The 16,030-nt window shown below is 34.8% G+C and overlaps 1 protein-coding gene across 1 annotated transcript in view; it reads right to left on the minus strand.

The window, feature by feature from the left end:
• The window catches only part of LOC133187001 (SCO-spondin-like), an 88,098-nt gene that overhangs the window by 33,993 nt on the left and 38,075 nt on the right, over nucleotides 1-16,030 (minus strand). The window contains 8 exon segments of the mRNA XM_061322377.1: nucleotides 389-554; nucleotides 1,061-1,231; nucleotides 1,409-1,579; nucleotides 1,897-2,067; nucleotides 2,197-2,367; nucleotides 3,081-3,251; nucleotides 3,399-3,578; nucleotides 4,256-4,431. Coding sequence (XP_061178361.1) covers nucleotides 389-554; nucleotides 1,061-1,231; nucleotides 1,409-1,579; nucleotides 1,897-2,067; nucleotides 2,197-2,367; nucleotides 3,081-3,251; nucleotides 3,399-3,578; nucleotides 4,256-4,431 — 1,377 coding nt within the window.

Here is a 16,030-nt window from a genome sequence, read left to right on the forward strand (position 1 = left end):
TCTGCATTGGTGCAGCTAGCATATGTCGCCGACTCGTCGCTACCATCATCGCAGTCCGAAGAGCAGTCGCACTGGAATGCTGCATCGATGCACGTGATACCTCCAGATTGACACGTGAACCACCCAGTCGGACAAAGCTATGTAGATGTAAACAAAACCATCAAATTTACATTAAATCATAAAAGAACAAAAAAAAGTATTAATGTACGTTTTGGAAATCATGGATACTGCGTTTCAATTAAATATTAATCAAAATAATGCAGCGGATTTTAAAAAAGTTTATGTTTTCAAATATGGTATACTTGTCTCAGTTCAATAATCAAATTTGACACTAATTAGTTGATTAGTTAATTATACCTGTTGATACTGTCCTGCGGCCACAGTTGGACAGGCGGCAGAGTTACAGTCACTGAAATCAGCCGACCCCCCGGAGCAGTCTAATCCGCCATTAGCCGGTGCTGGATTGTCGCAGCGTCGTGTTCGAGACTTTTTACCGCCGGCACAAGTTTTTGAGCATGATCCCCAACTACCCCATGCTCCCCACGCCCCATCGACTAAAAGGGAAAAAAGTAAACTTTTTTGACTTCATTCAAAAAAATCTTTTTGTCAAATTTGTTAAATGAAGAAATACATGTACCGAGTGTAAACTATGCATTTTACTTGTTAAAATGTACTACCAACAAGTAACAAAGGTCAAATATAGCTCAGATTCCTAGTCTCACAAATAAATTTTTAAATATAATCTCTTTTATTCGTAGGGATAGTAAAAATATGCTATTAGAAGCAAATCAAAACATCAAAATGGCATACGGATAGTGTGTACACTATAGCTCTCCAGTAATGTCAGAAAAAGGAGGTAGGTCACAATAGACCATATACTTTTGGTAAAGACCATATTTGCAAATCATATGTACTCATTTCCAAATTTGCTACATGAACATGTAGTTTGTAGTTATTTTGTGAATCTTTTTTTAACTTTCTTTATAAACTGTCTTTGATGTTATGCCCTCTGGGCCAAAATTGGAATAAACTTATCTTTACTCACTCGTGTCTTACTTACTTATGCAGACTTGAGTATTGCAGTCTCGAGAACTGGAACCTGACCCAGGACATGAAGCGCCGCCATATTGAGGAGCTGGGCTTGTACAGGATCGGGATCGAGATTGAGTTCCACCACCACATGTGACTGAGCATGTGCCATACGAACCCCATCCCGACCATCTTCCATCGACTTTTGACACAAATGCATTGAAACATGTTACAGTATTGCTTTGCAAAATGTTTATCAAATGATGCACATTGATTTTGTACATTTAATTTACGAATGATTTTCTTGACTTTTCTCTCGATACACAATGATATGAAATAATGCCCAATGTTTTTAGATTACTTGATTGCATTAACTTACTTGGGCAGTGTTGAGTATTGCAGGATTGTGATGATGTACTACTTCCGGGGCAGGCAGCGCCATTATACTGAGGTGCGGGGTTTGTGCAGGTCCGTGATCTTTGTTGTGTTCCGCCACCACAGGTTACTGTGCACGTGCCCCACGAACCCCAGCTTGCCCATTTACCATCAACTATCGACAGTTTTATCAAATAATTACTAATGTAATCAACAGCATTGTGATGAAATCTAGCTTTAGTTAAGAACTGTACATGACGTCTGAAATACGTCAATGACGTATTTCATTGCTGTACTTTTTTTTATTTCAAAAGGTGGCTTCTTAAAACGTTAATCGAATTTTGCTTAAGGCTTTGACACTTTATATACATAATTTATGTAAATGGTTATAAATATTTCCGAATAGATAAATTCTTATTTACTTCATACATGTCATCTCATTTTATGCATTTATTTAACTATTGACAAAAAGGACATAATTGCACCACTTACTTGGACAATTATGGGTGTTGCACGTTCGGGTTCCAGATGAGAAGTTTGGACAGTATGCTCCTCCATACTGTGGCGTAGGATTACTACAGCTGCGTGATCTGGATTGTATTCCTCCGCCACAGGTCACAGTACATGATGCCCAGGAGCCCCAAGAGGACCAACCTCCATCAACTGATATAAATTTATTAGGAAGATGTTACGTTTGTTTGAAAATTATTATTTTTGCTTTAAATTCCGATATTGAAACTTCTTGTCACGAGAAGATCAATTTGTTTTACGACAATCTGAGAAACTTCTTACTTGGGCAGTGATGTGTATTGCAAGAAGCAGACGACACGCTACTTCCGGGACACTGAGCTCCGTTATACTGAGGGGCGGGATTGGTGCACGTGCGCGACCTCTGCTTTGTTCCTCCACCACAAGTCACTGTGCAGGAGCCATAACTACCCCAGCTGGCCCAACCACCATTAACTAAAATAGATATAAAAAATTATATCAATTCAGAACAATTTATTGCACTTTGTGTCAACCAAACCGAATCCAAGGCAGAGTCAAGCAAATAAGAGACCGAGTTAAGTTCAGTTAACTCATGAAAGAAATATTTTTTTTATCCAACATGCCATTCATGCTTAAAAGGAATAAGGCAACATTCTCAAAGGCAAAATATTATTTGATTTCGTTAACAAATCCAGATGAGGCAGGGTGTTGGCATTCTGATTTTCTCAAGTTTACGAGCCGGATGACAGTTGTTTGCGACCTTTGTCTATGAGCTTTGCCGAAAGATCATTAGATGGTAAATAGTATACATGTATTAATATGCGAGACGTTCAACAAAGGCCTTGGGGGAAGAGGGGGCGGGGGTTTATAGATTATAAATGCGAATGCTAGCCGTCATTAAAACTGAAACTTCTTGAAGGAAATTCAACCTCCACTTCCAAACTAATTTTGCTAGGCATCACAAACATATTTATTGAACATAATTGTACCAAACCCCCAAAACTTCATAGGCATGCAAAATCGAATAGAGAAACTAAAGACTTCTAACAATGTAATTACATGTATAATTTAAACGCTTCCATAATGTTTAGACCAAAATTATTTACATACGACTGCTTTCTCATGAATATATTCAATCTTACTAACTTTTAAATGATCACTGAAAAAAACACAGAAAACCGCCTTACTCGGACAGTGATGGGTGTTACAGCTCTGAGTTGCTGATGCAGAGTTTGGACAGTTTTTCCCTGAATAAGCAGGTCTGGGATTGGTACACGTGCGTGTTTTCCTTTGAGTTCCTCCGCCACAAGAAACAGTGCAGCTACCCCAAGAGGTCCAACTTGCCCAGCCACCATCGACTTAAAAATGGAGGTATTTTGTTGATGATTGGCAAATCAAGTTTTGTTTTGTTTTTTTCACTTATCAGCCTTAATGGCCAAAAATAAACATCCTTGAAATAAAACGTTATTAAACAAAATACATCCATTATATAAGAATGCACTTACTCGGGCAGTTATGAGTGTTACAACTCTGTGATCCTGTTGAAGCAGACGACCCTCCTGAGCAATAAGATCCTCCGTAATTAGGGGCGGGATTGGAGCATGAACGTGACCTTGACCTTGATCCTCCTCCACAAGTTCGTGAACAACTTCCCCATCCACCCCAAGATGCCCAATTTCCATTAACTAAAGACCGGAAATAATATTTCATTCACTCTAAGCTATCTTCCGTTTTAAAGTTTCTTAGAAAGATATGCATCATCAAGATCTTTGAAGGTATCGCCAAGTGTAACAGGAATTGAGAAAACAAAATTAATGACTAGACTTGAGCACGTTTCAAACACGGGTCCCAAAAATTTAGCTAGGGAATTCACTTCACCACCAAATTCCTCCCCTTTAATGACCAGGCCACTGATGACCCCAACCCAGAGTCAGCTTGCCAGGATTAGAAAAATTTCCAGCAAGCCTTGGAGATGACATGGTACATGTACCAAGGAAAATTGAAGAATATGATTTGTTGGCAATTACTGCTGATACATGTACAGTCCTGACTTTTTGGCAAAATGATACTGACACTAAAATTGTGGGCAAAATTTGAATTCAATATATTACTATTCTGTGCAATTTTAATTTGCAGACTTTTGACCACAGTTATTAAGGTGTTTATTTATAGAATAGAATCTATTACTGAACAAAACTAATCACGATGGAAAAAAAAAATACAACTTACGAGGGACCTACATGTAATCATATCTTCTCTGAAATTAAGATTTGGTCAATAGAACTCTTTTTTTCGATCATTTTTGTCGGGATAAACTGATTAAGAAAATCAAGAAACATAATTATGATACTTAAAGACTTACTTGGACAGCTGTGGGTGTTGCAAGACGCAGACTGGGTGGCGGATCCAGGACAATTATCTCCTCCCCACTGAGGAGGTGGGTTATTACACGACCTCGATCTTGTCTTAGTTCCACCTCCGCAAGTTCTAGAACAAGAGCCGTATGACCCAAATCCAGACCATGCTCCATTGATTGGGGGCGCTGTGGAAAGAATTATTGAACATTTTACTTCTGATATCTATTCCTTATTACATGTATATCAATTTTGTCAACAGTAAGGACATTTACAAGGTGTTCACGTACACATGTATTTACACGCATGTCACATCGAACTGACAGTGACGTAGCTTTATTGTATACTTAGCATCTGAACAAGTGTTAACATAGTAAGAGCCGAAAAAAAAAATCGTGATAGTTTTATCATCGGATACAGAGTTTTTTGCCATCCAGAGATTCACTGTTGGTATGTAAAGGAGATTCTGGCAAAAGTTCAAGCAAAAACAATAGTCATCTTTAAACAACACGGCAATCATTATAAAAATGAAATATTCTGTAGCTTCTTTCAGTTTCTACTACATGTATAGGCGTTTTTTTAGCAAGATCCATGAGTCTTAACTATTTGGAGAAAAGGTCCAATCAGTTTCTCACTCACAAGATACATTGTACATGTAACACATGTTCTTATATTCTTTAAAAGGTTTTAATTGTACTCACTGTTCTTTTTGCACATGAATGCCAATGTTCCACTACATCTGCCATCGTTCCATCTCCCACTATTGCCATACATCATTGCGCAATCTTCGTCCCCAGAGTTATTCGGCTCGCCTGTAAAGAAAATATGTCGTAAAAACCTCTCCGGCAGAAATGGACCACTCTTTAATTTCTATTCTGTTGACATTTATCGGCCTGTTCTTGAATTTTACTAATCTTGTAAATGTACTTGACTGAAATAACATTATCCATCTATCGATACAGTAAAAGATTTACAGACCAAGATAGTGAAACAAGATTTTATTAATCTGAACGTTAACATTATCAAAACTTGCAATCCGCAAATATTACTAATAACGCAATGCCCATATGTAATTTTAATATTACCTGTTTATTTTAAAATTAAATGCCAAACTGATAACTTTATATATTCCATGTTCTTTTTTGACAGTACATTTTATACGATTAAAGTAAATTCAAGTATGGTAAGGGCAGTCAAGAATAAGGACAAAAAAAGTTTAAATGACCTCATTTTTTCCATTCAATGGAAGAAAATATCAAATACATGTAGTTAACTGGCAAAACACAAATTAAATTTCACATTACAATTTTATAATTTTAACCTGAATTCCAGTTAGTGTAACTCCAGGAGAATGTACCCCCAGTCCACGCCCACGATCCCTCCTTTGGTCCATCGAAGCCCCCCATCCAAATATGATTTCCTCTTGTTAATCCTATCAAGCAGAGCAAAGGCAAAATGAAGGAGTATTTTCTTGAGAAAGTAAGTTTTAAGCTAGATCAACCATGATATAGTACTTAAATCAGCTAGATGGCATTCGATAAAATTGGACATATATAATCATTGAATAATCGCCATTAATAAATCGATTTTATATGACTTTTATGTACGAATATTTTTGATCGTTTTTCTGGCGAATAAAAACCTCACTGTTTAAACAAACAGAATACCGTTATCATGTTGTAAATTTTGAATTTACTAGGTGAGGGTAAATGCAATACCTCAACCTAGTAAATTAAAATTTACCACATGACACCGCACTTACCATACACATAGGAATTTTCGCCGGAATCTTGGACATTTACCAGGTTAGCTGAGTTGGCCTGGCAAGTCTTCAGAGCATTTGACCACGTGACCTTAGATGTGAACAACTTGTAACATTTACCGTTCCTGAAACTCCAGGTGGAATCACATGCTCTCAGTGCAGCTGTGGGTAAGGATTTCATAATAAACGTGTTATATATAAATATATTTTTTTATGTTATGTATGACTTTTTTGTTATTGACCTTTTACCTCTTGCCCTCAAAATTAACGGGAGTTTCCTTTAAGTCATATGACATAATACTAGTATAAAAATGTCATTGAAAAAACACAAAAAGAATTGAAGTTATGACGTAAACTTTGATAGCAAAATCAGAGGATTTTTTAAGACAATGACCAGAAAATAAACTGTTTGTTTGTATGTTGTTTAACGTCCCTCTCGATAATTTTTCACTCAAATGGAGACGCCCCACTTGTGGGTGGAGAGCTACAAATTTTGACCTATACTCGGCACTTACGGCCATTGAGCAGTGAGGGATCTTTTTCGTGCCAGCACCTTCTGCGACACGGGACCTCGGTTTATACGGTCTCATCCGAAGGACCGGTCTTCACGTCCCACGGTGGGATTCGAACCCGCGACGTAAGGATCAACTCCTTACTTCGCGACTCTAGAGCAGACGCTCTAACCAATGTGCCACGCGGGCGACGAAAGTAAACTGTTAAACACAAACAATGATAGAGGAACAGGCAGACCTATCCGCTTTCAGCGAAAGCGGGGGACAAAGAGTCGAGAAATCTCGGATGATATTAGTCTATCGAATATTCCTTACTTGTTTGTTCACAGATGTACGCCATGCTACGACTACATGGGTAATCATTCCATCTCCCGCTTGTTAAAAGACTGGCGCAATCTTCACCACCAGCGTTGTTTGGTTCGCCTGTCATTAAAGAGTAGTAAACATTCCTGAAAAATCCTCATAGATTTCAGATTTATAAAATGTACATATTAAAAGTAATAACACAGTGGCGGATCCAGGATTCTTGAAAAGGGGGGGGGGAGGTTAAGGGTCTGAGGGACCAATGATAAATGAAATATCTAACAACAAAAATTTTATTTTTTTAATCTTAATATGTATATTTTTAGTCACAAAGGCGGGGGGGGGGGGGCTCTTAATTCGCCAGAATAACATATTTAGAAATTCAACGAATCCTCTTGCTTTTTTTCTGCAATATCTTAGAGTTCTCCCTCCCTCCCAGGGCATTTCATCTGCATGTCTTTTTACGAAATGTAGACAGCTGGTTGATTGGTTATTTTAAAAATACTTACCGGAATTCCATTTTGTGTACCCCCAGGACTGGAGACTGCCGTACCAGAGCCACTGACCCTCCGTAGACGAATCTGACCCACTGATCCAGAACTCATTTCCTCTCGCAAGGTCTGCAAGTAAGGAGGTATAAATTTACATTACATACCATATACATTATAAAACATAGGTACATTTAAAATAGATGTCTTTTTAAAATTGTTTCCTTTTTGTGCATGGAAAATTCGACAACTTTCATTTCAAAACCATCAAATCATATTATACTCTGACATAAAAGAAATCTCACTGTGAGCGAAATTTTGTTCGCCATCAGATCCGATATCCACCAAGCTGCTTGAAACCGTCTGACAAGCTTTCAGGGCGTCCATCCAGGGCCGCCGTGTCGTGTAGAGTCGATAACAATTTTCGCCATATTTTGTCCAACCCGAGGTACAGGTGATCGCAGAGACTCGATGTTCTAAATTATTTATTTCAATGAATTCAGAATTTGTTTTTGCAAAGAATTGCTGCGAAAATGAAAGACGATGCAAAGTGGAAAAATAATATATTACATTACAATTCTTTTTTTTTCCCAGGAATATGCAGAATTATCATTTTTAATATCGCATTTTTTCCATTTGTAAAAATAAATTAAAAATACTCACCTTGCACTACGAGCGCTATTATTACCAATGCAAATTGCAAGACCCTGTAGAATACCTATGAGTACAAAGAAGAAGTGTTTCATTTCACAAAATCTTCTCTGGTTTTTACGTTTCTTTTTCTAATTCCTCATATAAAATTCATTTTCTCTTTAATTTTTTTTTTAAAAACTAATTATATAAACTCTTTTTCAGATTAAAGTTTCTTCAACGATTTGTCCAATCGTATTGTCATTTTAAAGATACATGTATCATGAAGTAAAAATATATCTACCGATTTAATCTTCAGAAGCCCCATTTCTGCAAAGGCAATAGAGCTGCAGTCCGGGACTGGTTTTTGCCTTGAAATATAATTGACCAATTGAATTTTAAGATAAAGAAATGATATGTGGAAGAAAAACCTTATCAAATTAATAGATTGGCTTTTGAAAACAATATTTAGCACACGAATTCTTATGAAGATGATTTTTTTTCAGTGTTGATAACAATTTTCAATCAAGCCTCTAATTATTTGAATATAGAATTAAGGGGTTGAAGGAAATGGAGAAGAAAAGGGGAATACCCATCTTCAAGATTTATTTATAAATTCTCATAAATATATATATATATCTTTGAAAATTAAGGAAAAAAATGTATGTATACAATTAACTCCCTCCCTTCATTATAGATATCATAGTCACGGGACCAAGATCCATTCACCGAAGATAGATCATCAGAATTTCAACAATTAATATACAAAACTTTAAACATTCATTTCTCGTCCACTTGTAAGAAAAAACTATTTTTCCAAATTACTCGTAACTTGACGCATTCAGTTCAAATCCACACTGTAGAAAATGTCATTCAAACTTGGCGCATACAGTTCAGTCTACTTTGTGGAACAGTTGTACGTGTATTGATAAATCCAACAATCTTTCTTTAATATTTGTCAGCATCAATGTTCTCTTCACTGTAACCATTAGTACATGTAATAATATCCAGTTGCAAATCCAGGATTTTAATTTTAAAAATCGATTTGTCGAAAAAGATCCGCCATGTTCTTTCAAAATATAAGATTTGCATCAAGTCAACATGATGAAGTGCTAAATGAAACAATGTCGACTTCCTTTGCAAATTTAGTTGAAGAAATAATGCATGGATTTTGTTGTTAAATATTCACTGTATTTTCCCTCGCTGTCTTGAGTATAAAGTTGGATTTCCTGCGATATATTTTTCTCCAAATGGTAGAACATACATCAGTTCATTCTGTCATTGATTTTTTCGTGATTTTTAATTTAGTACCTCAAATATAAGCAAAATTTTACCTTCAAATTAATTTTTTGAACCACCTTTTTCCCCAAATATATAGACGAAAATATTGAAAATTGCTTTGGGACTAGCCAGATTTTCCGATTTCAACGCATGCACAAAAAGATCCAAATATTTTTTTTTTAATGGCATAATAATTTTTAACAAAGGAAATGCTTTTAGAAAAAATAAACAATATTCAAATAACACATAATTTACTAGATATTTCCATCCGATGACAATATAATGTACTCAACATTTATTGGATAGTTTGAATTAAAAATATCATATCCCCTTGTCCTTTTTTCATTAGGAGGAATAATGGGGAAAAAAAATTATTCCGAATGCATAAGAGAAATCGAAAAGTAAGTAAATCGCAGTAAATATCATTAACTCCAATATGAACTTATTCTCTCTATCAAAATACATCACTCAGAATTCACTAGAAAATCAAAATGATAAAAAATCCTCTCCATACCCTTTGATCCAATCTGGACCCTCACACTTTTTGTATTTTATTGAGAGGTAGGGTCACTCGTACCAACGTTTTATACGACGCACTTTGATTGACCTGTTGACGTCATTATTCTGAGCCTAATAATCGCAATAATCTTCAATGCCAAAACGATTTCAAATCGGTGCCAACCTTTAATTTTTTAGGCCCATGAAAGTTTGAGAATATTTCTAAACATCCATTTTTGGGATTGAATATTGGTACAAGTTTGTGAAACTTTTAGTTTTTTTACTTTATGAGCATTTGGACGATTCGCTTACCGTTATACCGTAAAAAAATGGTTTGCAAACAACCAAAAAAATATGTGTATGTTTACATTCATTTTTTTTTTTCAAACGAAATAGATCATTTGCCAAGTAAAATTTTAATTATGCCCAAGAAAAAGAGGGATCGTAGAGAAAGAGTTTCGACCTTAGCAGGTGCTCGAGGACTAAACTGCATTATTTAATTTAACAAAATGATTAACCTTAATCCATCTGTTGCATTCATCTTCTGGTATAAAAGTTTGTTTCGCTTTTTTTGCAGTTTATAGAACTATACTGGTATTTCCTGAATGTATTCAAGTAGTTAATGTAAACGGTGTACATGTATTAGCCTCTTTGATTTTAGATTAGTATCAATCTTGTACGATGAACACTTCTCACAGAAGATTACTAATTCAATGGTACATGTACATGTAGTTATTTGTAATTATAGAGTGAACTGTCATTTGATAATGTGAAATAAATGGAACTGAACACTAAATGACACAATTTGAAATTAAATGAAATATTTCTAACATTTTATAACGCCAAAATAAAGTAATTGGAAATATTTGTACATAAATATGAGTATTTTCCCAGTGATTTCTGTTCTCTTAATTAAGTCTTTGAACATTCGGCCTGCTGAAATATGACAGGAACCCTGTGTTGTTATTGAACTACATGTACTAGATAAACTGTACACATGTAAAAGTACACATTTATGTGATACAATTTTCTTGAAGTCTAAAAAAGAGTTTTCAGCAGTGTTTAGAGCTTCCATAAGGATAATAACTAATCGTTATGTTGCTCGAAAACAATAGTATGGCTATGCCCGGGAAGTGCCGATCGCTGGCTTTATTAAAGTCTCTTGTAAGAGACCAGAACAAAATTAATTATTACCGTAGGATATTCAGCTTTACGATTGAGCTTTTCCAATACACATAACAGACAAAATTTCATCTAATAAGTCATTTCATAATTGCAGTGCAACTGGAATAGATAAAACATCCGACTTTGCCGCGAAGAAAATGTATAATTAGTCAACAACCCGTTTAATCTGAGTGTATCAATTATTATTTGGATGTAACGTAACGAATTGTTTTTTGACAATAATTTAATCAATTAGTTTATAAAAAAAATGTTTATTAATGATTGATGTTGGACATACTTCATATTTTTTTCTCCTATATCTGAACAATTTACAATCATTTATTGCGACGTTTGGGAATATCCCCAATTCAAGTCAAAACGACATAACATTAGAATTTGTTATTGTAGCCTTTTTTTCAAATACAGACCTGTACATATGTATTAATTTTAAATAGTACTCTTGCACTTTGTGGGTTAAAATATGTGTATGCATTTGTAATCTGATGATCCGATAAAATTAAGATTTAAGTAGCTTTTAAATTCACAAGTCTTACATGTATGAAACATGTCTCATGCAGAGTTGACATGTGGTACTATTTTTAAGTTTGACGGACTATTTTTCTTTTAATGTTTCCTTTCATCTGTTACAAAACTTTTTTTCTATATATTTCATTGACATAGAAATGGTTACACAGATGGTATACGCTACAGACCAAAGAAAAAAGGGTTTGAATTGGTTAAGGCCATTGTCATTTGTACAGATAATCAAACATTCATGAGTTTTGTTCACATATTCTATGCGGAAAAAAAAGGAGGAATGGAAGTTTGAGGGGGTGCTATACGCCTGACAGGCAATAAAAACCTCTTATTTACTGTCCAAATTCTGGAATTTGCCAGTGCTCGACCTTGCAACATCAAAGAGTGGGGAGGGCAACCAGCATCTAAAGGAAGATTTACTATAGCAAAATACTATAGTCAGAAAAAGTGGGGGGCAGACCCTTCCCCCCCCCCCCCCCCCCCCCCGCGTTCTACGGGCCTGGCTATACGGATCCAATCTAGTAGCTTTTCAGATTATCAGCATAAAGTAATTTAATGGCAAAAATTTTGCGTGAATAGACCATTTGATCATCACTGTTAACATATCGTTTTTCTCCAAGTCTCTCTTCATTATCCTTCTTTTTAATGCTCTTTAAGGTATAGGCAAGGGTGACGATCCGCTCCTCTTTTCACCCAAAGGTGAAACTTGGGAGAAAGAGGAGCGGATCGTCACACTTCGATAGCAAAGGTGCGAACAGTAAATCTTAAAACATCAATTCAAATATATATATATATATATATATATATATATATATATATATATATATATATATATATATATATATATATATTTAAGAAATAAACAACAATGTTAAAAAGTTCTCTGGGAAATGAACTTGGTTGGTCACGTGATCAAATCCTGTGAAGCCCGAAGGGCTTCTCAGAAGATTTGATCACGTACCAACCAAGTTCATTTCCCAGTGAACTTTTTAACATTGTTGTTTATTACTTTTATTTACATTTGAGACGAAAATTCTGAAAAGAACTGCATTTATTACACGAACGGCCCGCCGTATTGCTATGTTGTGACGCGCAATGACCTAGAAGCTGTTTGGTCGTGAGAGTTCGCCTCGCTCCAAGATTTGAATACTTACATTGATGTTCAGCAGTCCAGTTCAGGAAATATCTGTTCATAATGAAAAAAACCATGATCGCTACTGAGAATAATCTTACTTTTATTGTATGAGTTCTAAATATATGAAGTCAAAAGCGGTGGTATCGTCTTCAGTTTACATACCTTCAGAGGAATTCGGGTTAAAAAGGTAAGCGTGATTTTTTACTAATTAAACACATTCTTCACACCGAAGAAAGAACTAATGATCATTTGTTGAACGAAAAAAACATATATGTTTCAATAATTTTATCTTTTTCATCGCTTTAACGGCTTAGAACTAGAAGTTCCGAAACCAGTGTCACCGTGACAGAAATATGTAGACAAGATATTATCTCGCTGTGTGATTCGGTCACGCCATGACCTCTGACCCCCTAATAAGTTCATACAGAATTGAACATATTTTCTTTTCAATAGGTTCATCTAAGAAAAATATTTGCAAATGTAAATAAATATATATATATATATATATATATATATATATATATATATATATACAGAGAGATAGGGAGTAAAAATTGCGTACGTAATGATAATTCATGTTTTTGGACACATCGAAATGCACCTTGGAATTTACATGTATTATTTTCACTTCCCAGGACTTTCACAGAAATGTGACTTCTATATGGTGTTGTATATGTATATATAGTGTATGTTTTGCATTTACTTCCCCATAATAAAACTGGTTTTGACCTCATAACCTTGAATTTGAAGTTTGACCTTCTTTTGGAAATTTTTAATCTAGGCAATAACTTCTCAACGGTTGGTGCTAGGGCTTCGTGTTTCCTAGTGACGACACCTTTCTTTGGTAAAACTATTTTTCACCTCATAACCTTGACCTTGGAGTTTGACCTTCTTTAGAAAAACTTTAACCTAGGCAATAATTCTGAATGGTTGATGCTATATAATGATTTCAAACTTCACTCGTGTATTTCTTGGGACAAGTCCTTTCTTTGGGTACCATTATTTTTATTTCATGACCTTGGACTTGGGTATATGACGTACTTTCGAAAAAAATGAGAAAAAAAAACTCATCTTGGTCATGAGCTGTGATAAGGGGGCACAAATACAATTTGATTTTGGGAATTTTTTTTCACTTTGAACATACAAGATTCTTTTTGAAATATCCATGGTATATCTAAAGAATTGGTCAGAATCTTCCGTTTTTGGTACATGCAATTTTCATCATACGATGCCATTTTTTGTTTTTTGTTTGGTTTTTTTTTTTGGTCGCTCAACAGGTACTAGTTTGACATGATCAATGGAGAAGGATCTGTATTACAGGTTTCAATTCTCTCTAACATGACACTTGGTAACGTGTATTACGTGAACACAGTTTTTTACCTTAAGTTATAAATTTTCTGTGTGTTCTATACAGATAAAACAAAACTTTCTAAAATCAAGTAATTACATGCTTATTAGAGGAAACGAAAAAGGTAACATCTTCTAAGAATCAGCCAAATTACAAATAACCTTGCGCTATCACTTCTCAGAAGAATGCCCATATGAGACAGTCACTATAGATGTAAATTTATAGTTTTAGGCAGAAAAATTGCAAAAAAAAAAAAAAAAAAAAAAAAAAAAAAAAAATCTGTGAAAGCAGTAACTGACTCCGTGCCAAAATCCCTCGATCAGTATTTTTTAAAACTATCTTCCTGTAAGTAAATTTAGAACCAGATCTCTATGAAATAATATATTGTACCACTGAAAAATAAATTTTTCAAATTATTTGCAAACCAACCATTAGATTAATCTAGTATTGAGAAAAGAGGTTTAAAGTACAAAGACATTTAAATCTACTACAAGCTAGTTCTTTCTTAGCGATTAACCTTATATACCTCACGTTTCACCATTAATCACTCGACGAGTTCAGTCTATAAATATGCAAAGTCGAAGATATTTAGACCTGTCACCTTTCTTTACTCTAGAAAATGTGCCAAAAAGGGATTAAAATGCCTAATAATCTTAATTGATATTGATCCATTTTTATTCAGGCAAGTGGAGATCTGTTAATACATTAACAACAGATTAATAATAATCTCTTATAGGGTTAACCAAGAAATGTCAGTGGGAACAATGTTTGGAAGCAGTATCTATTGAAAAAGAGAATTATTTAAAGAAAATACCATGATTATTATATAAAACGTATTTCTCATCTTTCCCAAGCTAAGGGTTTGTGATCCGCAAAGTCTCACAAGGAGCAGTGCGGACCAGTTTCTTAGGGGAGTTGTCGTCTATGGATGCTAAAAACATTTGATTTTTCCGAATCGTCTAGATAACAACACACATACAAAACAAACACGGCAAACAACGTGCTTTTATTGAAAAACAACACAAATCACGGGAAAGATTTAACATCACCAATGATAAGAAAGTAACTTAGACATGTAAAAATTAACAATATTAATATAAAGCTATCAAAGAAAAAAACAACTTTTGTCAACAACTTTAACCTTATTAGTATTACGGTTTAATAGAGCTTATGAAGAACGTAGTGAATGTCTATGTAATGTCGGGATAAAGATGTGTTTCTCTTTGGTGATTCTGGATACTAGACTTCTTGTTTAATATCTACCTCAAAGCGTCAGGAAGACCGAGATGACCAGTGATGTCATAATCAGTATATAAGAAGCCAGATTAAATCCTGAAAAAAAAAAAACGAAAATGACATTTTGATAATTAAAATAATATCAAATTTTAAGTTCAAAAGTTAAATTTTGTCATGCGAATGACAAACTGACAGAAATATATCATTTGATACAGTATAACGTGACTGTATAGGATTATATCATGTAACTCTGCAATAGAAGTGATCTAGGGATGGTCTTATGGAAGCTGACTTATGGTTCATGTCAAAAACTAAATTTTTTTTCCTCATAAAATTATCCTTTTGAGCAGTAAGTTGTTCTAAAGAAAAGCATTGCTTAACTGAATATTTGAGATAAATGGAAGCTGATGGTTTTCTTTTCTACTGTTTTTAAATAACACTGTCAAACACTGTCAAACTTGATCGTCACTGATTTTAAAATCAGCGTAATTAAACACTCCCTTTTATAATTCTCATCAAACATTGTCCTAATTATCATCATCATCATTGTAATCAATCTCATCGACATTCTCATCATACTCAATAATTACCACCTCCCACTTACCCGCTCCTCCCATACAAGCCTCCACGTTAGTACACCCGGCGTAGCCGGTGGTTTCATCGCTGCCATCATCACAATCGTTTGAACAATCACACACGAACGCTTTCTGGATGCACGTCATCGATCCCGATTGACAAGTAAAAAAGCCAGTGGGACACAGCTACAAACAGTATTTACAGTGATTGTAATTTTTTACTAATTCAATTATAAAAATATCAATATAACAAGAAAAAAAATAAAATACGTCCAAAAGAGTCAAATCCTTTGACTTCTTTTTTTTTAAAAATT

Source organism: Saccostrea echinata, unplaced genomic scaffold, assembly GCF_033153115.1.
Source record: "Saccostrea echinata isolate AGI-Se365-2 ecotype Australia unplaced genomic scaffold, CSIRO_AGI_Sech_v1 ptg000014l, whole genome shotgun sequence".
In the NCBI taxonomy this organism is placed as follows: Eukaryota; Metazoa; Mollusca; class Bivalvia; order Ostreida; family Ostreidae; genus Saccostrea; species Saccostrea echinata.